The 23,448-nt window shown below is 44.9% G+C and overlaps 1 protein-coding gene across 8 annotated transcripts in view; it reads left to right on the top strand.

The window, feature by feature from the left end:
- The window catches only part of MTMR3 (myotubularin related protein 3), a 1,575,327-nt gene that overhangs the window by 1,241,729 nt on the left and 310,150 nt on the right, over positions 1 to 23,448 (top strand). For 5 of the 8 annotated variants that reach the window (XM_085633882.1, XM_085633880.1, XM_085633884.1 and 2 more), the window contains one exon: positions 17,094 to 17,204. The exons of the other annotated variants lie outside the window; for them this stretch is intronic. In XM_085633882.1, coding sequence (XP_085490008.1) covers positions 17,094 to 17,204 — 111 coding nt within the window. The remainder of the gene's footprint in view (positions 1 to 17,093; positions 17,205 to 23,448) is intronic. 8 annotated transcript variants of the gene reach the window in all.

Below are 23,448 nucleotides of genomic sequence, written 5' to 3'. Positions count from 1 at the left end.
GAGGCCAAGCAATCGGCGCCTACCCCGGTTAACATATTCAGCACCGAGGATGAGGAAGTCGAGAGCGTCGAAAAGATAGACTCGAGCCATGCTTCGGAGCATGAATTTTATTTATTTTTTATTTATTTTATTTTAGGAAATTTGTTGAGCGCACAAATACCCGAGGGTGTCTCGGCGCTGAGTGTCCACTATACTAATCCATGAGTAGTTATTGTTTAAACAGCCAGGTCTTTATCTGTTTACGGAAAGAAAGAAGGGAGATACAGGTTTTGATGTGGCTTGGAAGACTGTTCCATAGTTTGATAGTGGTCACTATAAAGGACCTGTCTCCCTAGGAGACCTTCTTAGTCCTGGGAACCTGCATAAGACCGGCAGTAGAAGATCGGAGGGATCTGACAGGGTTATAGGGGCAGAGTGCGTCCTTTAAAAAGGCAGGGCCTTGAGAGTGAATTGCCTTATACGCAATGCTTGAAATTTAGTTCTTTTCTTCACTGGCAACCAATGAAGCTGTTCAATAGTGCCAGAGCTGGAAGTATACTTGGGGGTAGCCGTGATCAATCTGGCCGCAGCATTCTGCACCAACTGTAGCTTTTTTTAAACTTCTTCCTGAGCATTGACCAGAAGCGCATTACAATAGTCTATGCAAGATATAACTAATGCACTGACCAAGGTTCTGGCCATGCTCATAGGAAGATAGGGTAGGAGTTTTTTGATCATTCTCATGGTGTAAAATGAGGATGATACTACTGCATTAACATGGTGCATAAGAGTGAGTTTAGTATCCAGTAAAACTCCCAAATTTCTTGCCTTAGTCACTGGGGAAGGGGGTGGTCCCAGAGCGGCCGGACACAAAGTAGGTGACCAAGCTGGGGAGAGATTGCCAAACACCATCACCTCCGTTTTGTCGGAGTTAAGCTTCAAGCAATTTGTGGACATCCAATCACTTATTGCTAACATTCCCTGATTAAAATTGGACGCCACTTCATCTCCATTTTTTATTAATGGCTAAGACAATCTGGGTGTCATCAGCGTAGGATGTCACCGCCAGGTGATGGATTTTTATGATCCTCGCCAAGTCCGACACATAGATGTTAAATAGTGTCGGACTTAGCGAGGATCCCTGGGGGACACCACAGGGGAGAGTAAAAGGAGGTGACTTAAAATTGCCGAAGGTGACTGATTGTACTCGATCAGTGAGAAAAGAGGAAATAAGATCTTTAGCACCACTTATAATCCCTGCCGCTGTGACACGGTCGATCAAAAGAGAGTGATCGACCGTGTCAAAAGCTGCCGACAGGTCCAACAGAATTAGCACTGCTGATCCTCCACCATCAAGTGTCATCCTGATTTCATCAGTAGCCTTAATAAGCGCGGTTTCAGTTCCGTGTACCTTTCAGAAACCAAATTGTGAATTATCTAGACAGTTGTTCTGGTCTATGAAATCTGAGATTTGGATGTTCTTAATCTTTTCCACAATTTTGGCGGGAAGAGGAAGGCAGGCTATAGGGCGATAATTAGCGACTATAGAAGGGTCTAAGGAACTCTTCTTGATAAGAGGTTTGATAGTCGCTTTCTTCCAGATGGAAGGAAAGATGTTGGACGAAAACATGGCATTAAAAATTTCCGTGAGTTTTGGGCCTATGATATCTGGAAAATTTTTGAGAATGGAAGGGGGACATGGATCTTCCGGTGAACCAGAGTTCGTGGTAGAAATAAGATGAAATACCAGTTCCAACGGAACCTGAGTAAATTCCTGAAAGGAACGAAGGGGGACTGGGTGAGGCGGGTTGGAGCGTGCCCGGGAAATGGGCTTATGATCATTAGGAGTGGAAGACGGGTGTCCAGTACTGGTTGTGTGAGCCTTGAATTGGGTAACGATATCAGTCACTTTCATTTGTAAGTGATTCACCAAGGAGTCACAGAGCTCCTGCGTAGCTGTGATGGGAGTGGTTACTGCTTGCCCAGAGAGACGTGTTACTACCTGAAACAGTTGTTTAGTAGAGTCATGTGCAAGATTGATTTGGGTGCTATAGAATTTACTTTTTTCCGAGATGATAAGTTGCTTGTAGTTAAACATCATGGCTTTGTAACAGGATTTTTGATCTGGGTCGTAATCTCGTCTCCATCTACGTTCCTGTCGTCTACATTTTTGCTTTTCCTGTCTAAGAGCGTCACTGTACCAGGGTGAAGATTTAGAAGCTCTGTTAGTAGATTGTTTCTTTAAGGGAACTGTCATATTGACAGTGTTTTGTATCCAGTTGGTATAAGTGTTGGCTCCTAATTCAGGATCAATCACAGTAGGTGGCAGAGAAGTTAATAATGATGACTGAGAAGCGGGGATGTCAATGCTTTTCCATGCTCTAAATTGATTAGTGGGTGAGGGAATCTGACGACGATGATGAGGTGATCTTCGAGGACGAAGACGTCGTCGACGAGGTAGGAGACGACGATGAGGACCTTGGGGCCGAGGAAGATAGCTCGGGCGAGGAGCTAGGCCAATCCGTCGATGCGGAGGCCGAAGGACACAGTCTTGACAAGGCTCAGGTCGAGGGATCGCCTGCGGGCCTTACCCAAGATCAGTCGGATCGTTCTACAGCCCCGCCTGAAGGCCCGGCTTCGAACATTTCAAAAGAGCCAACACTATCACAAAACACTGGATTCGATTCAGTAAAACCGAAACCAAAACCAGCACCGGTCAAATCGAAACCGAAAGTGCAACTGGTTCAAGTCGGATCGAAGGCATCGAAGCCCTCCAATCCGTCGACACAGAAAAGGGACATCGGAGCCGACCAAAGAAAGAAGGACTTCGGTACCGAGAAGACAAAAAAGGGCTTCGGCACCGAGACACAGAAGAAGGCCCTCGGTCCCGAGAAGACGCAACGGCCTATGGCACCGAAGGTTGGAGCACCGACCACCAAGGTCACGGTGGTAGATCTGACTACGTCAACACCAAAGAGTGCGGCGACTGCTCAACCAGGCGTCGATCCCAAACTTCGGATCGAACACCCGAAGGCTGGGAAGAAACCGGAGACCGCGTCGAGGCCTGTCTCCAAAGAGCCTATCGGTTCCAAAGCACCGTCTGCATTCACGTTGTCCCTACAACGCATCCGGGAACGGGCAACCCTCGAACCAAAAACGGGTCCCGAACCACACAAAGTCGCCAAAGCTCACTCGGCGCCGGCACCGATCAAGTTTGGATTGCCGCCACCGGGGGCACCGAAGATGTTCAAACTTAGGAGGAGTCTCGAACAAACACGAACAGTGTCCACGGAAAGAACCAATGTCGAGGACTCGCAGGACCAGTTTATCGACATCGACACTGGTAGGCTGTTGTTCCGCAAGCGGAGAATCGTTCCAGAGAAGGCTTTGGACTCCTACAAGATTCCACTAAAAAGGAAACTGGCATCAGGTTCGACGCCAGTGCTTGTAGAAACATTCCACACCTATCATCAGGAACCACCATCCTTTTCTCCTACACACTCGGAACAGGATGCAGGAGAGGGCCATATTGGGGATGATACCACTTATCCTGTGGATAATGACCCTGATGACCAACAGCAAGACCAAGATCAAGCATGGGGAGACCCTACTGACCAAGGTGACCCACAAGATGCTCCTGACACTCATCTTTACAATATCAAACCATCTCCCACTGAAGATACTGCTGCTATTAACGCCCTCATTGAAAGGGCAGCTGCCAATCACAGAGTGGAACTCCATTCGGACTCTGTGGAGGAGGATTTTTTGGTGGACACGTTCTCCACATCAGAAAGAACTGTCAAGACTCTACCAATGCTGAAAGGGGTTCTTAAACATGCTAAGGACATCTTTAAGGAAACCACCAGGGCACGGGTATTGAACCCCAGAATAGAAAAATACAAACCTGCACCCGGAGACCCCATGTACATTAAGGGTCAATTGCCTTTGGACTCCATGGTAGTCTCTAATGCTCGCAAGAGAGCTAACTCGCAGACTACAGGTGATGCTCCTCGTCCAGACAAGGACTCCAAAGTGCTAGAAACATCAGGCAAAAGGGTAGCAGCACAAGCAGCAAACATCTGGCGCATTGCCAACACTCAGGCACTCCTGGCCCGATACGACAGGTCACACTACGATACACTAGAAACACTGCTAGAACACCTACCAGATGAATACAAAGATGGAGCGGAGCTTCTCATCATAGAGGGACAACTCATTACGAATGCGTCCATCAAATGCGCACTGGATGCAGCTGACACTGCAGCAAGGGCAATCAACACTAGTGTGATGTTGAGGAGGCATGCATGGCTGAGAATATCAGGCTTCAAACCTGAGATTCAAAATAATATCTTGAATCAACCAGTCAACCCAGACTTTTTATTTGGCCCCGAGGTTGACACTACACTGGAAAAGATTAAAAAGGACACAAACTGCGAAATCTATGGGGGCTCTACAGTCGCAGCAGTTTCGGAGTGGCTCCTTTCGTCGCCCCGGGAATAGAGGAGCAGCTAGAGGTCAGGGGTCCCAGCAGCAGTACAGTAAAGGAGGTACCCAGAGTACCTATAATAAAAACAATAGGGGTGGATATCGTGGATCCAGCACCAAAGGCAGAGGACGAGGACACAACAACACCAGGTCCTCCGCCAATAACAAACAGTGACGTCTTGTCGCTGCCCCCCGCCCAAATAACACCGGTCGGGGGGAGACTCCAACAGTTCCTGCCAGTCTGGAGATCCATCACCACAGACAGGTGGGTCAGAGAAATTGTCCAGTACGGTTATTGTCTGGAGTTAACATCCAATCCACCCAACATACCACCAAGGCACCGTCCTATGTCCGCAGAGCACTTGACATTATTGCAGCAAGAAGTACTAAGTATGCTGCAAAAAGGAGCCATAGAGCTCGTGCCTATGGAACAGCGGGGGTCAGGGGTGTACTCTCTGTACTTCTTAATCCCAAAAAAGGACGGGTCTTTACGACCTATACTAGACCTCCGCCCCCTCAACTTATACATTCTGTCAGAGCATTTTCATATGCTCACCCTCCAGCAGGTTCTGCCGTTACTCAGTCAGGGAGACTTCCTAGCAACACTAGATTTAAAGGATGCGTATTTCCACATACCCATACACCCATCACACAAAAAATATCTCAGGTTCACTCTTCAGGATCAGCATTATCAGTTCAAAGTACTCCCTTTCGGAGTAACAACAGCGCCCAGAGTCTTTACTAAGTGCCTAGCGACAGTGGCCGCACACTTAAGGAGACAGCACATTCACGTCTTCCCTTACCTGGACGACTGGCTTGTTCAGGCAAAGTCAGCCCAGCAGTGTGCCAGCCACATATCCCACACCATTCACCTTCTTCACAGTCTGGGATTCTCACTGAATTATCCAAAGTCACATCTCCAACCCGCCCACGTACGGCAGTACCTGGGCGCGACTATAGACACTCTGGCTGCCAAAGCTCAGCCAAATTTAGCGAGTATCAACCGCATTCAACTGCTGATAAACAAGTTCAGACCACAACACTCCCTTCCAGCGCGAGTGTTCATGCAGTTGATAGGCATGATGGCCTCCTGCATCTTCATAGTCCCGCACGCAAGACTACATATGCGCCCGCTTCAGGAGTGCTTGGCACGTCAATGGAATCAGACTCAAGGACAGTTGAAAGACCTAGTGTTGGTGAGCGGTCGGGCATACAACTCTCTGCATTGGTGGAATCCACAAAACCTTTGCAAGGGCCGACCGTTCCAAGAGCCTGTTCCACAAATAATACTGACGACGGACTCGTCTCTCCAGGGATGGGGAGCTCATGTACTCAATTACACAGTGCAGGGACTATGGACGACACAGCAACAGAAGATGCACATCAACCTTCTTGAACTGATGGCTATCTTCCTAGCGATGAAGGCATTCAAAGTACACTTGTGCAACAAAGTTGTGTTGATCCGGACGGACAACATGACTGCCATGTACTACATACAGAAGCAGGGAGGAACACACTCTCCACAGTTGTCTCATCTGGCCCAGAGCATGTGGAAGTGGGCCATTCAGAGGAACATGTTCCTCATGGCGGAACACCTCCCGGGCAAGGACAACCAGATGGCGGATCTGCTCAGCAGACACAGCCACCAAATGCACGAATGGGAGCTACATCCATCAGTACTTCAACCGTACTTCCAGCAGTGGGGTCATCCAGAGATAGACCTATTCGCCACAAGGGAAAACGCAAAATGCCAAAGCTTTGCCGCCAGGTTTCCGCATCCACAGTCGCAGGGCAATGCGATATGGATGAACTGGTCAGGCAGATTTGCGTACGCTTTATACCGCTAGTGGCACGCAAACTACGGCAAAACTCGATGACACTCATCCTGGTTGCTCCAATGTGGGCACGCCAGCCATGGTACACCACGTTACTAGAACTGTCCGTGGTGCCGCCTCAAAGACTGCGGCTAACACCCAAACTTTTAACACAGAACCATGGCGAAATTCAGCACCCAGATCCGCAACAGCTGAACCTGGCGATCTGGCTCCTGAAGTCTTAGAGTTTGGCTACCTGAACCTGCCTCCAGAATGTATGAATATCATCAAGGAGGCCAGGAGGCCCACGACCAGAGCTTGCTATGCGGCTAAATGGAAAAGGTTTGTAATTTACTGTAAAAACAATGACATTAATCTGCTGGATGCATCCATTCAGAACATCATCTGTTACCTGTTACACTTATACCGATGCAATCTGGCATACAACTCCATCCGTATACATCTAACCGCAATAGCGTCCTATCTTCAGAACAGGCAGCACCTCTCTTTATTCAAGGTGCCTGCCATCAAAGCCTTCTTAGAGGGACTCAAAAGAGTGATTCCTCCAACTCACCCACCGGCACCGGTGTGGAACCTAAATGTGGTCCTCACCAGATTGATGGGTCCACCTTTTGAACCTCTACGTTCATGTGAGATTCAATTCCTCACCTGGAAAGTAGCCTTCTTAGTGCCCATCACTTCGTTAAGAAGAGTTAGTGAACTCCAGGCACTAACCATTCAAGAGCCATTCATACAGGTTCACGCAAATAGAGTTGTACTACGTACTAACCCCACTTTCATGCCGAAAGTGATATCGCAGTTCCACATGAATCAAACTATTGAACTGCCTGTTTTCTTTCCAAATCCAGAAAATGTCGCGGAGAGAATGCTCCATACACTAGATGTAAAGAGGGCCCTCATGTACTATATAGACAGAACACAAGATTTTAGGAAAACAAAACAACTGTTCGTTGCCTTTTCTCCACAACACAAGGGCAACGCCATTTCCAAAGCAGGGATAGCCAGATGGATCGTTAAATGTATTCAAATTTGCTATGAAAAAGCTAAACGCACATTAACGATTCTTCCCAGAGCCCACTCAACACGAAAGTTAGGGGCGTCCATGGCTTTCCTTTAGAGGAGATATGTAGAGCAGCCACATGGTCCACTATACATACATTTACAAAACACTACTTTGTAGATGTACATTCAAAACAGCAGGCAGCTGTAGGACAGGCTGTTCTCAAGACCCTTTTTCAGACTGCTGCAGCTGGCACGGGTAGCCGCCGCTAATAGTGGGACTGCTATATAATCTATGCACAGATATGAATTCAGCAGCCCACATGCCTCGAACTGAATATGCTACTTACCAGTATGCATCTGTTCTTGGCATGTAGGGCTGCTGACATTCATATCGCCCACCCTCCTCCCCGGTGCCTGTAGCGGCTGCAGCACTCAGAATTACTGTATAGCATGGTCATCACTTACGGTATCTACTCCATCACTGCCACAATGGCGAAAAACAATCTGAGGATGGAGAGGATGCCCATGCGCACTGTAGTCCAGGGGAGGAGCCACCTATCTTGTGATACTTCGAAGACTCTTCCAGGACAACAATGTGCAATCATCCGGACCCAACACTAGGCGGCTATCTATGCACAGATATAAATGTCAGCAGCCCTACATGCCAAGAACAGATGCATACTGGCAAGTAGCATATTCAATTCTTTTTCATATCTCTTATTCAGTGTGCAAGGAATGTTAGCCCCTTAAAACAACAGGTTTTAAGCCCTGTAGAGATCGACTCAAATGTCTGTGACAGATCCCTATGAGATGTGTCTGTGGTGTCTTGCCAAGTCACAACTCCAAGGCCTCCTGTGACTGCACGTCGATGAACCCGAAGGCCATCCGAGACTGCGAGGCAAAACTTTACATCGCTTAGCAAAAGAAAACTCCCCACCGATACGCCTCTAAGTTGCAGTCCACGTCCAAGGTTCGGTCCCATTGCTGCTCCAGAAGTCGCTGAAGTCGCTTCAGAGGCTGGTCTTCATCGCATTGATGCAGCACGGTTGCATCTGCCTGAGCGGGGGCAGCACCATCGCTCACTATCTCATGCCTTACTTTGGAACCGATCCTGCAACTGGCCACGGCACAACCCACATTTCCAGGGCTCGCTGCCAAACCACAACAGATTGAATAATCCCACATAGCCATGTTCCAGCTCTTTGGACTCTTATCTAACTTCCTCTGGTGCGCCTTCTGGCCCAAAAGAGCCAAGAGCCTTTTCATTTCGAGTACTGCCGGTGGATTTACCCTCAGCATCATTGAGACTGTCAAGACGCCTCTGGCTCTGATAAACACGCCGCCGCTGGCACTGCGGTCCACACAAGTCCCTGGAACTTCGATGCCGGCACCAATTCCATCCATGCCGAATGAGGCGTTACCTATGGTCCCGTCCAACTCTGAGTTGGTGCTTGTCTGACCTTGCTGATCTGCTGCTTCCAAAAAAGGCACTCTACTTCGGCATGGACTCAAACAAGGATTATGATGAAGGTGATAAGTTAGCTCAGCCCTACTAAGACAACAATTGGTATGGTGACTTGGAGGAGGCTAGTGGTCTCCATACCTCTCCTGAAACTGTTTGACAGGACGTCATAATACTACAGCTCTGCATGGCATCATCAGAGCCGTAAGAAGATCTCTTGGGCGTGCTGACATCAGTTCCCTTTTTTCCGCGCCATCAACACAAAACTGTTTTTCCAGGCTCTCCATTTTGTTGGAAATTTCTTCTATTCTGTTTGTGCAACTTTGTTGCTGGTGAAAATGTTGATCACTGACCCGCATGAAGACTGTCTCTGGTGTTTGTCGTCGGACCAAAGGTGATGGCAGTGGTGGCAACACATCTCGGAAGGTTCCGGGATACCAGTATTCCCGTTTCTGGACAATTGGCTGCTCAAAGAAAAGTCACCGGAGATGGTGCACCATTTGCATTTGACAACGCAACTGTTGTTCAGCTTGGGATTTTTGATTAATGTACCCAAATCTCACCTCTGAGCGAAACCTGTTCATAGGCGTAGTACTGGACACTACAGGTGTCGTGCCTTTCCACCTCCTCAGAGGATTCAGGATATTCAGGCTATGATTCCGCTGTTTCAGAATGGACCTTTTGTTCCAGTCCTGAAGGTCTTGCGCCTACTTAGTCTGTTAGCTTCCTGCATTCTGTTGATCAATTATGCACACTGGCATAAGAGGGCTCTTCATGGTGCCTCCGCAGGCAGTGGTTTTAACATAACTGAGATCTCAAGGAGTTGGTCAAGATCTCTGGCGTGATGGGGTGTGTCTAGCAAACTGTCTCAAGGGAAACCGTTTCACTCTCCTCTGGTGGCCACAGTGATAATGGATGCCTCCACTCTAGGGTGGGGAGCTCATTTGGGGGATCTGGTGGTCAAAGGTCTTCTGTCTCCAGAGCAAAGATTGTTGCACTCTTTTTGAATTGCGGGTGATACGTCTGACTCTCAAAGCCTTCCCTTCGTGGTCAATCAGTTCAAGTATTAACAGACAAAACTGCCACGATGTGGTATATCAACAAACATGGAGGAGTAGGGTTGTATCTTCTCTGCGGAAAAGCTCTGCAGCTTTGGTCCTTGGCTCAGGACCTTCAGATTTGTGTCACTGCAAATTACTTGGCTGGAGTTATGAATGTACATGCGGTCAGTCTGTCGCCAGTATTCAGCCGATCACAAGTGACATTTCCATCCAGAAATGGTTCATCACATATCGGGATGTCGAGGGTTCCTCAGTTAGGCCTGTTTGCCGCTCACGAGAACACACACTGCCCGTCATTCTGCAGCCTCTAGTATCCAATGCAGGGAGCATTGTGGCATGCGTTTCAGTTAGATTGGGCATCCAGCTTCTTTACACGTCCCCCCCCCACACCCATTTTATTTATTTGATTTATACAGTTTTGTATAGCGCGAACAAGACCCAGATAGTATTGGAGCGCTTCACAATTTGGAGGGTAGGAAATAAGAAAGGGAAAAACCAGCGTCATTTAAGAATGCAGGCAAGAACATTGACAGAAGGGGTATCAAAGAAAATCACATTTAACTAATACAGAAGCGTGCTGGGAGAAGAACAAAGAGTATAGCTGACGGCTCTGGGCTTCACAGGTAGTAGTCCAATACGGTAAGTAATCCAGGGGCGGTGAGTGAGACAGATAAGTCTTGGCCATTTAAGGCAAGAACTTGATCATAGGCATTATTTTTACTTCCTTTTTGAAAGAAGCCATGGAGAAGATTCTGCGGACTTCTGGTGGGAGAGAGTTCCAGATCTCCGGGCTGAGCCTGAGAACGTTTTGTGCCTCGTTCACTTTTTGCGGCTAATCTGTGATTTCAAGAGGCAAGAGTTTGCACTTCTTGAGACCGGCAGGGGTGAGTAGCGCGCTTATAATCTCCCTGATTGATTGATTGGTGGTCTACCCCCTCCAGATAATTCTAGCGTTTGCACCAGGTAACGGGGTTTCAAATGGAGGGCTTTGTGAGTCATGCAGGCAATCTTTAGCTGTATTCTTGCTTCGTATGGCAACCAATTTAGGGATTTTAGGGATGGAGAAATGTGAGCGTTTCTATTTGTACCTGTAATCAATCTGGCAGTGGCATTCAAGGAAGCCCTTAGTGGGGCCAAGGTAAATGTGGGGAGGCCACAGAGTGTTGCACTTCCATAGTATAGCCTTGGCAAAACAAGAGCTTGAACCACCTGCTTGAAGTCATCTTGTGGAAGGAATGGTTTGAGATTCCTCTTCTGGTGGTAAGCAGCCTTGCACACCTTACTAATATGATTCTTCATGTTCAAGTCCAGGGGTATTCCGAGAGATTTTGCTGAATCAATAATGTGAGGAGAGCAGTTGAAGGCTGTGAGGTGTTTCATCCAGAGGTCTATCTTGGGGGTGTGAATAGGCAGAGATATGAGAAGGAATTCCATTTTGGAGGTGTTGAGCAGGAGAGTATTCGTCCGGGTAGAGTTGAGTGAAGTCTTCAAAGAAGGTGATTTTCAGGTAAAGTTGCATGTAATCCTCATACATATGAAAAAGAATGTTCGTGGAGTTTAGTACATTTGCTAACGGTTCCAAGAATATGTTGAAGAGTATGGGCAATATGGCAGACCCTTTTGGAACCCCCATGGAGACTGTAGAGGGCTGGGATAGAAGTTGATTCACCTTGACTCTTTGGGATCGGTTGTGGAGGAAGGACGAAAGCCATTGCAATACCCGTCCTGTGCTCAAGAACGGATAAGAGGATGTCGTGATTAACTGTTAAACGCAGAAGAAAGGTCAAGGAGAATTAGGAGGCAAGATTCGCTTTGGTCTTGCATTTTTAAAATGTCATTCATAATGTGAGTGAGCGTCGATTCCATGCTGTGACCATTCCGAAAACCAGATTGATGTTGATCCAGGAGTTGGAAAATTCTCTAAGTGAGCGCAGAGTTGCGATTGCATGCATTTTTTTAGGAGCCTAGCCAGAGTGGGGATGTTGGAGATAGGCTGGAAGTTGTTGATCAGTTCTGTCTGCATTAGTTTTTTTTAGAATGGGTGAAACCTGAGCTGCTTTAGGCATTCAGGGATCGTGCCTTGTGACAATGAAGGGTTGACAATCACAGGGGGATGAAGACATCCTTGATTTCTTTGAATACAGGCGGGGACAGCGGGTCGCTGAAGTGATTAAAAGGATTGATACTAAGAAGGGTTTTGTAAATGTCTTTCGCTGAGGGGAGTAAAAGTACCCCATGAGGCACTGTTCTTGGTGCTAAGACGAAGTGGCTTGAGCCTCTTCGAGTGAGCCAGAGGAGACGCAATCTTGTAGAATGGAAGAAGAGCCTTCTTAGATTCAAGGTCAGTACTGATGAGTTTTGTTTTCGCGATAAAGAAAGCAGCCAGTTTGTCGCATGAAATAGGGCCATCTCATGGGACAAGGTGGTTGGGTACTATCATCAATTGTTCTTTAACAATTTCAAAACGTTTCTTGGGGCGATTTGAGGCTTGGTTAAGTTGAGATCTGAAGTAATCAGCCTTAGCACTCTTGATTTTTTTATTATAGGATCTCCTTACCGATCTAAGGACTTTTAAATGATCAGAGGAGGGTTTGGATCTCCAGGAACGTTCCGCTGCCCTTAAGCTGCTGCTTTCCGAGTTTAGATTGTCGTTGAACCAAGGTTTGGAGATTTTGGAAGAGGCATTTTCTTTGTTGTAGTAGCTCTATGGAATCCATGATACTAGAGATAGTAGAGTTATAGAAGTCAATAAGTTCATGAACATCTGTCATGTCAACTTGTGAAGACAAGGAATATTTATAGTGGGTTGCTAGATCTTCCGTGTGGATATTCCTGAGGTCCCTTTTTGATTACTTCATTTTCTTCGGTTGATCCCTCCTCAGGGCCAACTCCCTGTTAATAAAGAAGATGATGCTGTAATGGTAGTACCAGTCACATTGGGTAATGTTGAGGCAGTGGTAGAATGTATGAAGTTGCCAAACGGGAGGTGGATACTTGAAATGTTGAGGCAAAGGTATTCACTGGAGGATTGTGTGGTGGTCTCTGTGTGGGAAACCGAGAGTGTATTCCGGTGTATACAAGCTAGTCCACCACCCTGCTTCTTAGATCTGTTTAGATGGATTATATCATGTCTAGAAGGAGCTAGGAGGTCTAGGATAGGGGTGCAAGAGGGATTTAGCCAGGTTTCTGTGAGGATGATGATATATAGCTTATTGTTTTGGATGAGGTTCAAAGATATCCGAGGCATGTTTACTGGCTGATCTGCAATTGAGTAGTACACATTTCAGCTGTACTGGCGTGTGGGAGGTACAAGTTTGAATGATGTTCACTCTCTTGAGGTTGTCACTATTTGAAACTATGAGGTTGTGTGAGGGTTCCCAGTGCGAGTCGACGTAAATGGCTTGAATTTGACCCAGAGGAGTCTTCTCGGTGTCTAGAGTGATAGAGTAAGAAAGAAGTAAATCATCGATATCGCTGGTCACAAAGATCGGCCTTCGTTCTTCTAGGGCGGGATGGGGCGTTAGGAGTGCTGGTCAAGACCAGGGAATGCGCTAGCATGTACTATGGGCAGCTTTCCTAAGGAAATGAGAGAACTGTGAAGGGGTAGATGCAAAATTGAGAGGACTTTCAGTTCATGGAGTTCATACGAGAGAAGGTCCTACTAGAAAGTCCAGGAACGGATAAAAGGATGTGGTGATTAACAGTGTTAAACGCAGAAGAAAAGTCAAGGAGGATTAGGAGGCAAGATTTGCTTTAGTCTTGCATTTTTAAAATGTTATTCATAATGTGAGTGAGCGCTGATTCCGTGCTGTGACCACTCCGTAAACCAGATTGATGTTGATCCAGGATTTGTAAATTCTCTAAGTGAGCGCGAAGTTGCGATTGCATGCATTTTTCTAGGAGCTTAGCCAGAGTGGGGATGTTGGAGATAGGCTGGAAGTTTTTGAGATCAGTCAAGACCAGGGAATGCGCTAGCGTGTACTATGGGCAGCCTTCCTAAGGAAATGAGAGAACTGAGAAGCGGTAGATGCTCAATTGAGAGGGCGTTCAGTTCATGGAGCTCATACGAGAGAAGGTGCTATTAGAGAGATATCTCATCCATACGCGCAGCCAGGTCTGTGTGTTGGTTAAAGGATAGAGGTTGAGTGGAGAGATCCCACAAAGGAGAGGGGCCTCAAGAGATGAGTATTTACCATATGTTGTCCATTAAGTATGCTTTGTACATTATTGTATTATTGTATTATGTCATACTTGTTGTATCTCAATTTAAAATCCAATAAAAGTTTTTAAAATTAAAAAGATGCAGAGCTGATGCGATGGTTTTTATCTCGAGCCTTAGAGCTGTCCCCAACCGTCCAACCAAACACAAGGGCACCACCTTCTTTTGTTCCTTGTCTTGTACAGTGTGTAGGAACAACATGATACTTACTAAGAAATGAGCTGCATGTATATTAGTTTCTCAGTTCATTATCATGTAAGTGTAAAACATATAAAAATTCACCTTTAGAAAAAGATGTCAAGCTAAAAACTGAAACTAAAATGGACACTCAGGTTGAGCTCTGTTGTGCTTTACAACAATATTCTGTACTGGCCAAAATCAAACCTATGGTACTTTACTATAAAAGTACATCTGGCTGCCATTATGGCATACCGGAAAAATCCAAATCAAAAGTCCTTTTTTACAGTTCCAGTCATAAAGAATTTTCTGGAAGGGTTAACGAAAACTTTTCCTCCAAGACCACAGACTTCTTTCTCATTGGAACTTAATCTAGTTCTCTCTAAATTAATGGCTTCCCCATATGCGTAAGTCCTTATTGCTTCTTCTCAATTGGAAATTGGCTTTTCTCATAGTGAGCACATCTGCTAGGAGAGTCGGTGAACTCCAAGCGCTAGTTGCAGTAGAGCCTTATAATTTTTTCCATCACCACAGAACACATAATACATTCAACTTTTTTGTGTTTTCAAATTCTTATTAACCAGACTGTCTTTCCTAATCCTTCCACTCCCACATAGAGATCACTCCATTCTTTCAGTATTAGAAAGTGTTTTAAAGGATATCAAATCATCTTTTTGTCATTCATGGACCCCTCTATACTGGGATGGTTTCAACAAACCATAGCTGGATGATAAGTTCCTGCATTGTTTGCTGCTATCACCAAACTAACAAAACACTGCTGGGCAGACCAAAAACTCATTCCACATGTGGAAAGGCAGCTACTGTTGTTTGGTTGAGAAATATTGCTCAAATAGACGTTTGTGGAGTAGCCACATGAAAATTAGTATATATGTTTGTTAAACATAACTGTTTGGATGAATACGCTAGAACTGACTCATTAGTTGTTCAAGCAGTGTTACAAAATCTGTTTGCTTGAAGCTGTTGGATTCTGGAATTAATTTATTTATTTTCTTGTATTTAAGATTTGCCGGGTGGTCATAGCAGCCGGGAATCATGAAGGTTAGGCTTGATTGGCCGAGGGAACTGGGTATAACTATTAGAGACAAGCAATGGACCTATTGTTGCTCAGTCATGAAGTCCGTTTCTCTGAGTAGCCGGCACAGGTTACTGCATTTTAAATAACTTAACAGGGTGTATTTGTTCCCTGGCTCATCCTTAATGTATCGTTTTCGCAACAATTTTTGTTGTCTCGGATGTGACGAAGGGGAGGCAGAGTTCCCCCCAAGTAGCTTGGCCTTGCCCAGGAGTGTTAAAGTTTTAGCAGACTGTGCTGGCAGATCTTGGGGAGATTAGCAGTGAGCACATTGAGTAGACACCTTATCTAGCTTTGCTGGGTTACAACAGAGATGTCCTAAACTCTTCCGGGTGGCTGGTGGCCATTGGATTGTTGCTTGTGAGGCACAGAATAGTGCTGCGCTAGGCTCCGGCCACTTCCGACACTGAAGGAATGGCATGTGGACATGGCATATTGCAAAACAAAACCGGAAAATTACTGCAAATTGCTACTTCTCTGCAGCCATCCGAAAGATATATGGGGCCATTATCAGGCTTTTCTTGGTTTGGTCTAGTGAGGAGGCGATGACTGGAGAGCTGAAAGACTGGTCGTCAGCCTTGTAAGCGCCCAGCAGAGGGTGAACAATATTAGGACTGCTAAATGCACGCCTTGTACAATGAGTTGTGTAGCATAGAGAGGTGCTAGATATGAATAGCTATGTCTGTTGCTTGTCCCGGCTGGGGCAGGTGCCATTGTATGTACTTTCCCTGGGTGTGGGGGAGGGGGGCTGTGTTTATTTTGTGCCATGCCAACTATTCACATGTCATTCTTTGTATGGTTGGTTGAAAATCGAAATTAAGTTCTTGACATCTGCTTTTGAGGGATAAGCTTGCTATTCTGTTCTACTTTTGACTGTCAGTAAGGGTCCTACGGATGCAGACGGAAATGTTACTTATTATCCTGGTTCTGCATCATACCAGTCCTCACTGAAGTGATAAACAACCATACCGCCTCCCTGGATGTCAATAATTATAAAAGCAATAGTCTTTTAATCAGACATTAAATTCCTTCAAAAAGAACTGAGGCTGTGAGGCAAAACTGCCAGTACAGCGCATGCTGTGACATGGAAGCTGCTGACTCCTTTTAGGAGCAATGTCCTGTTTCTTTTTTTAAACTAACACACTCTCGGCCTAGCAGGGCACCCTTTCCTTCATTTGCCTCTTCTGTAGCGTAAAGGTTTAAAGCTCATCATGTTGAAGAGCTACATGGTCATCTGGTTACTACAATATAGATTAAAGTTGTCTTTCTTTGAGAGAGAAGAATTCAGTAAAAGCTGACCCGCTTCAGTCTATGGAATGGATACATACAATTGAAAGTGTGTACTTCAATTAAAGATCTACCTCTGGATTTAATTGAGTACTTTTCTGGGACCCTGAACACTAGCGGAAATGATTATTCCACATTTATGACTAAAGTGAGAATTCCTAAGATGCAGAACCAGGATTACAGGTAAGTAATGTTTCGTTCTGTCACCTCCGTCAGTGGTGACTACCTCTAAATACTTTTGCAACATTGTCAAAATTTTCTTCAACAAACTCCATCTGAACCGCTAACATTTGTGTAGAGTATGTATGCTAGGGCAGTCTGTTCTGTTAAGGACTACATTATTTAATGTTTCTTCTAGATGCAGAGTTTCTAGTTTTTGGTATTGTCGAGGGGTGGAGTTGATAAGGTCATTGCTTTTACACTCTGTATTTTCATTTGTCATTGAAAAAAAGGGTTGTTCAGGCTCCCTTCAGTTTTCTTTGTTTACCTACAGACCTCAATGCCTGACTTGGAAATCAATTTGGATCCGAACTGCTTGTCTCGCTGCAGCACAGAGATTTTCTCTGAAGCCAGCTGGGAGCAGGTGGATAAACAGGATACAGAGGTACAGACTCCCTCCATCTTCTGTTTAACTGTCTACGTTCAGCTGTGAATGATGTGCCTTTCTCTAACTCTACAATCCAAAGCTTTTCTACTATACTATGGGTACCCTGCACCTGACATTTATCTAACAGCAGTACCATCAGAATGTATGTTTGAGTATGGGTGTCATTGAACTTTAAGATGTTATCCATTGAGGTAGAGGAACATCTTTGTGGTAAATGACAGACCATTACCTGGAACCTGTTCCTTGTTTGCAGTGTCCCCCTGCCATCTATGCACTTCTGTGCGAAGAAATTTGGAAAATGCTGACTGCCTTTCCAAAGATGAGGAGCATTAATATTTTCATAAAATTCTATTCTTGAATGCAGTCCTCCTTCTATTTACTTACAGTATAAATGAACATCTTCTTTAAAAGAAACAATGTTCACTTAGGCAATTGCAGGTTATTCACTATAGAAACGACTTTTCTCCCATATCTGCTCCTATATAAAGTATAGCTTAACTGAAAAACATTCTAGATAACAAGGAAAATACAAATGGCAGTTTTGATAAGCCTGAAACGTCAGTGTGTCAAGAACAGCTCTGATGAAAGGGAGCAACTTGCGCCATTCAGAATGTAATGCCACTACCACCTTTTTTAGAGAAGTCTGGTGATCCACCAATAGAGTGGGCATTGCCAATAAAGTCTTTCCAGGCCTATTTAAATGCAATAGACGCTCCAGTAGAGAAAAAGAAACTTTTATTATTATCGAGGGGTAGAATATCAGAATGTCTTTCACCATGCCCATGAGTTCAGCGCTCCAAAAGTTGAAGGTCCTGATTTCACGACTTGAAAAATACTTTGCCAGTTCAAAAAAAATGTTTGTGCATAGGTGCAAGTTTTTGACAAGAGCACTAATGCCCAATGAATCTATTGGCACCTATATCTATGCCTTTTAGGTCCTAGCTGCAAGCAGTGAATTTGAGGCATTAACATCCCAAGTCATTTGAGACCAGTTAATTGGCAGGTGGTTTTCAAACAATAATGCTGGAGCGTCTGTTGGCATGAAAATCCAGCTCTAGACAATGTCCTAGACATAGTAAAGGGGCATTGAAATTCACTAGAAAATGGAAAGCAGTTGGAGGTTTTGTTTTCCAACATTAGTGTGTCTGGCACAATCACAACTGTTGCAAGGCAAGCATCACAGCAATCGTTCAAAGCAAACCTAATTAGTGCAACAAACATCCAAAATAATCTTCTGGTCACTGTCTCATCAGCTAGAAAATTGTCTGTGATAGGCTAACAGTGTAAGAACTGCTTTAAAAGGCAGCAGAAGAAACAGATGTGTCCTAACTGAAGAAATAGATACTCAAGCGGAATCTAGTACCAATGCAAAGAAACTGGTACTTTTTGTAAAGAGTGATGGCAAACAATTGGAGTGTAAGATAGTGGATTAAGAAATTGATGTGCGGATTGATGGACAGTACATCAAACTGTAATTAGACTTTGGAGCTTGCATCACCATTGTGGTGATGGACATGTAATTTTGGTCATCAAAGTTGCGTTTGCCTCCGGATGGGGGAACATTAGGATTTTAAGGTAGCAAAATAGATCTACTGGTCTATTTTTCGGCGAAGATTAACAGAAACATGCAAGGTGTACATTGCCTCAAATGGAATCAGTGTTCTTGGTTGGTAGCACCAGGCTTAGTTTAATGTAACCATTAAACCAAGGCTTGTAAATCCTGTCTTCATTGAATAAAACAGCTTTGATGTTGCCATTATAAACGTGACAAGTGTAGATAGGTGGGCAAAGAAGTTGAGTAACATGTTCTACGAAAAATCATAAGGTTTGTGCAAACCATCAATGTTAAAAAAGGGGTTACTACAGTTTACCACAAAGTCTCAAAAGTGTAAACAATATTATTTGGCAACAATATTGAAGGTTACGTGTTTGAGGTGGTATTGAGCTAGTGGATGCAACACTTTCTCTGTCGCCAGTTGTACTAGCACACAAGATAACAGGTGAATTGTTGAGCAGAAAGCTTTCCATTTCTTTGGTCTTTTCTATATATCACTAAACGGGAATGGAGGGATACAAGAAAGGCTTCTATTAATCACATAAATGAGTGTCTATGGGAAACAGGGCACAATTAGTATTGACCTGTGCCCCTCTGACATGCATGAGACGAAGCAGTGCTACAATCACTCCGGGGTCTGCTTCCCGCTTCAGACGGAAACAATGTTCCTCTGATAGGCGTACAAGCTTTGTATCTGTGCTTTAACACATTGATCTTTTATCATAATCCAAGAACTAATGGAAAGGGTAGAAATAGCCTTTTTTTAGTTGCTTTTAATCCTACACATTAAAGTCACAAATAAGAAATTGTTAGTCCACCAGTAGGAAGTTTTATTTTACTCCCTTCCTCTTGGCACTAATCACACTCCACACCAGTAATTCTAGGTCCCAACAAGCACACTGAGGTTGTTTCCATCTAAAGACCTCTCTGTTTCCCCAAGTTGTAACCTTTGAGGTAAGACTTAATTTCCAATTTCAGGTTGGAACCTATGATGCATCATGCCACCCCTTGATGGATGAGGGCTTTTGTCCTTTATGAAATAGGACCATAGAACACTGGCCACTAAGGCTTGAGCCTTCCATATTTAATTTCCTTTAGATTTCTACCCAGGGTACTCTGCTGTTTCTGGTTGTAAGATCGTTTCAACATGTTGGATTAGGTCAGTTGGTTACAAAGTTAGATCTCAGAGCTCCTACCACCTAGTTGGACTCATTTCCCGGACCCGGCATTTGACTAGATTCCTCTCCCCTGAAAGAGTATTTTCAGTTTTGTAGAATTCTTTTGAGGTGAGCTTCAGCTGCTGCAGATTTTCTGAAATTAATTAGAAAATTGTTCCTGGACAGTTCATCAATAGTTGCCATCCAGAATGACATCCTATTTTATTCTGAAACTGTGAGAGAACATGAAAAGCAAACAATGATGTGTTGACCATACTGGAGAGCAAGAAGACCAGCCTGAGAAAGGACTAATGTGTGTTTAATGCAAAGATCATCACTTATTTAGGACAGTTGTTGTCTCTGGTTGGGCTCAAACCCAAGTTTAGTTCAGAGCATTGTGAAATCCCGTGCTCTGGGCAAAAGGGAGTAATTATTATTGTTCAAAGGACTTTGGAAATTCTATGCAAAGCTTGTCAGAAAGTTTGCGTAATTAATAGAACATGTCAGGGCTTTATTGAAGAAGGAATCAGAGTTTGTCTGGTCCTCTAAGTGTCAGGAGACTTTCAAGGACATCAAGAAAGAGTGTGTGCGCCACTGTTGTAATTTTATCTTTAAGGACATCAGACTTGAGTGACAGTGGATGCAAGTGTGTAGTCTTGGGCGCCATTGACACAGAGTGATGGGAAACCTGATTTGTTTTGTATCTAGAAGGTTACATTCAGTAGAACACAAGTATATTCTCAAAGGAAAAGAGTTACTAGTAAGCGTGTGGGTCTTGGGACAATTGAGAAAGTTACTCATCTTAGGTAATGCTCTTTCTGGTGGACACTCGAACTGTAAATTTCTCACCTTGTGAATACCCTCAGGTGCCAGACATGATCCAGAGAATTTTCTCAGCTGTTCCTTCGTACGTTGGTAGGTGGTGCCGTACGGTTCCACGTTGGGTCGGTCCCGCCCTGAATGTGATGTCAGGGTCCCTATAAACAGCCACATCTACGCACTGATTTCATTTTCTTTCTTTTTGTGCCTTCCAATGCAGATTAGGAGCTCACTCCTTCCGTAAAGTCCTTTTTTAAATTCATGCAGCTCCTAATATTGCATAGGGCATACTTAACGCCACATAGGATACAGGCTGTCCTCTCTGCCATATGCCTGATGCTGGATTCACTCATATGCTGTGGGCTTGTCCCTCCTTGCAAGGGTGTTGGAGTGAAGTTTCTCTGGTCCTATCCCAATTATCCGAACGCTCTTCTTGGTCCACTATCAAAGCATGCCTCATGGGCCTATCCCCACTCCCAAAAAAAGCAGTGGTATCGCGCAGCTTTACAGATATTTCCCTAATATTGGCCAAAAGATTGCTTACAAAGTGCTGAAATCCCACTCAGTGCCGAGTACAAGAGCATGGGGGGAGGAAGTCATCTGTTGGGCCACAGCAGAAAGAGAGGCACTGCAGAACGAGGAATACAGGGGACTTAGGGAAAAAACACTCTCAATGGAATGGCCCCACCTATTGGAACAATTTAAAGTATATACAACACCCGATTAGAAGGAATGAACACTGTAGTCCACCCTAACACATCTGACCTCAATAATTGGACTGGCTTGCAGTGGAATTGTTACCTCTGACCTACTGCCCAGTTATCCTTCCCTTTCCGCCCCGCCCGCCCTTCCTCTTCCCTTCTCTATCACCATACATATATATGATGCACACATCTGGCGGCCTGGAGCACGTAAGCATGTTTTTTATTTGTTGGGCAGGGGGGGCTGGAGTTGAGCACATTGCTTGTAAAAAGCATCATCTGTGGTGTATATACAATGATACGGTTCACAGCAATACCTGTAGGTGCGTAGAAAGCATGTCCCTTTTTGGGATAGGACTGTACTGACTGCAAAAATGTGAATGTTTTACTTATGTGAAAGTTTACTACTATACCCAGAGATACAGATGACCTGCTATATGTATACACATCATTAAAACAAATAAAATATGTCTGAGAAAAAAAAGTAGCTCACTCCTTCGAGTTCTGTCAGACTTGACAGAACATCTCTTTCAAAGGTTTTTCTGGTGTACTTAGGACATGTTCCCATACCCCCCCCCCCCCCCCTACTGCAAAACGAAGCAACAGGGTACAAACCATGCAAGGAATGCCACAAACAGATGTTTGTGACAAACCCTCATGAACCCCCACAAGGTCATTATCTGGTGACTTGGCTCCGAACTAGGCGTTGTTGGACAAATGTGTCAAAATGAACCCGAAGGTCATCCAAGACTTTCAGGCCAAGTTGTATGTTATGGAACATTGCCGGAAGGCAAAAAAGGTCCGATTGATGGCATGGATGCACTCTTACTGCCAAGGCCCATCTTGTGATCGCTCATCATCCAAATGTATATCTTCAGGTAAGTCCAAATATTCACATTATTCTGGGAGGTATTTTGAAGAGAAAGCATCCTAGAAGGAAATTGACAGATAATAGGATGCACTTGGTGTCTTTTAAAAGTAGAGATTTCCGAGTTAATTGTGGAGTCAAATATGCCAAAATTGTACTCTATCATTCTAAGAGCAGTCAAATAAGGTGTTGGTGGAGTGTATTCAAAGAGTAATTGGGAGCATCATGGACTTCTGATGGATAATTCTAACCCAAGATTCCTCACCTTAGAATATCCCACAGGTGCCAGACTGGATCTGGAGCTCTTTGTGTAGAGCTTCTCTGTACCTACTCCATACTGCCCAGGAAGTGACAGAGCGGGGCTTCATATAAGCACCACAACTGCACGCTGACATCAGTTCCTTTCTTTCCACAAATTCCGGAGCAGATATAAGGCTTTTCTCCTACCATATCAGTTTTTCTACAGCTCCTAAAACAGCTCTGTATGGTGCTCTAGGGAAATATGCCACCAGCTGCAATGACAGGATTCAATCTGTGGCGAAACTGCAGGAAGCAGATGTCGGTCATGTATCTGCATGAGGTGTGTGCCATTGGTGCCTGGGCTCCAGACACAACTTTAATGTGTGTGGTAGATGCACCCTAATGCAGCTGAAGGCGGTTCCAGACTGGGAGGCAGAGTTATAAGTCATCATACACAAGAAGTTGTTGTGGTCTTCACGCTAGTCCCATTCCCAATAATGGGCCCGGTCCCAGTCATGCAGCTCTTGCTGTGACCACTCCACTTACGCTCTGAATCTTTGTGTAAATCAAAGTCCGAATGCAAGCATGACTTGACTCAACACCGCAACTCTTGACTCCAAAGAGAAAGCGCTTGTGCGTCAGGATGTTATTCACACTCCCTCATGGTCCCTGGCCACTGAACAGATTCCTCAGTTGATCCTGGGGTGTTGTCAGCCCGCATTAGATTGGGAGGCCATGCTGCAATTCTTCTGTGTGCATTCAACTCTTTCTGGATGCTTTTGAAATCCAAGGGCTCCAGTGTGGTTACCTCTGGCTATACCTTCACAGGAACAGACTGTCTGCGTAGGCCACATTATTTGGCCTGAATTGACCCTGGTACAGAATATCACTCCAGCTCCAA

Source organism: Triturus cristatus, chromosome 11, assembly GCF_964204655.1.
Source record: "Triturus cristatus chromosome 11, aTriCri1.1, whole genome shotgun sequence".
Classification (NCBI taxonomy): domain Eukaryota; kingdom Metazoa; phylum Chordata; class Amphibia; order Caudata; family Salamandridae; genus Triturus; species Triturus cristatus.
Note: the sequence above shows the minus strand (reverse complement) of the source record. Positions and strands in the feature narration are given on the sequence as shown.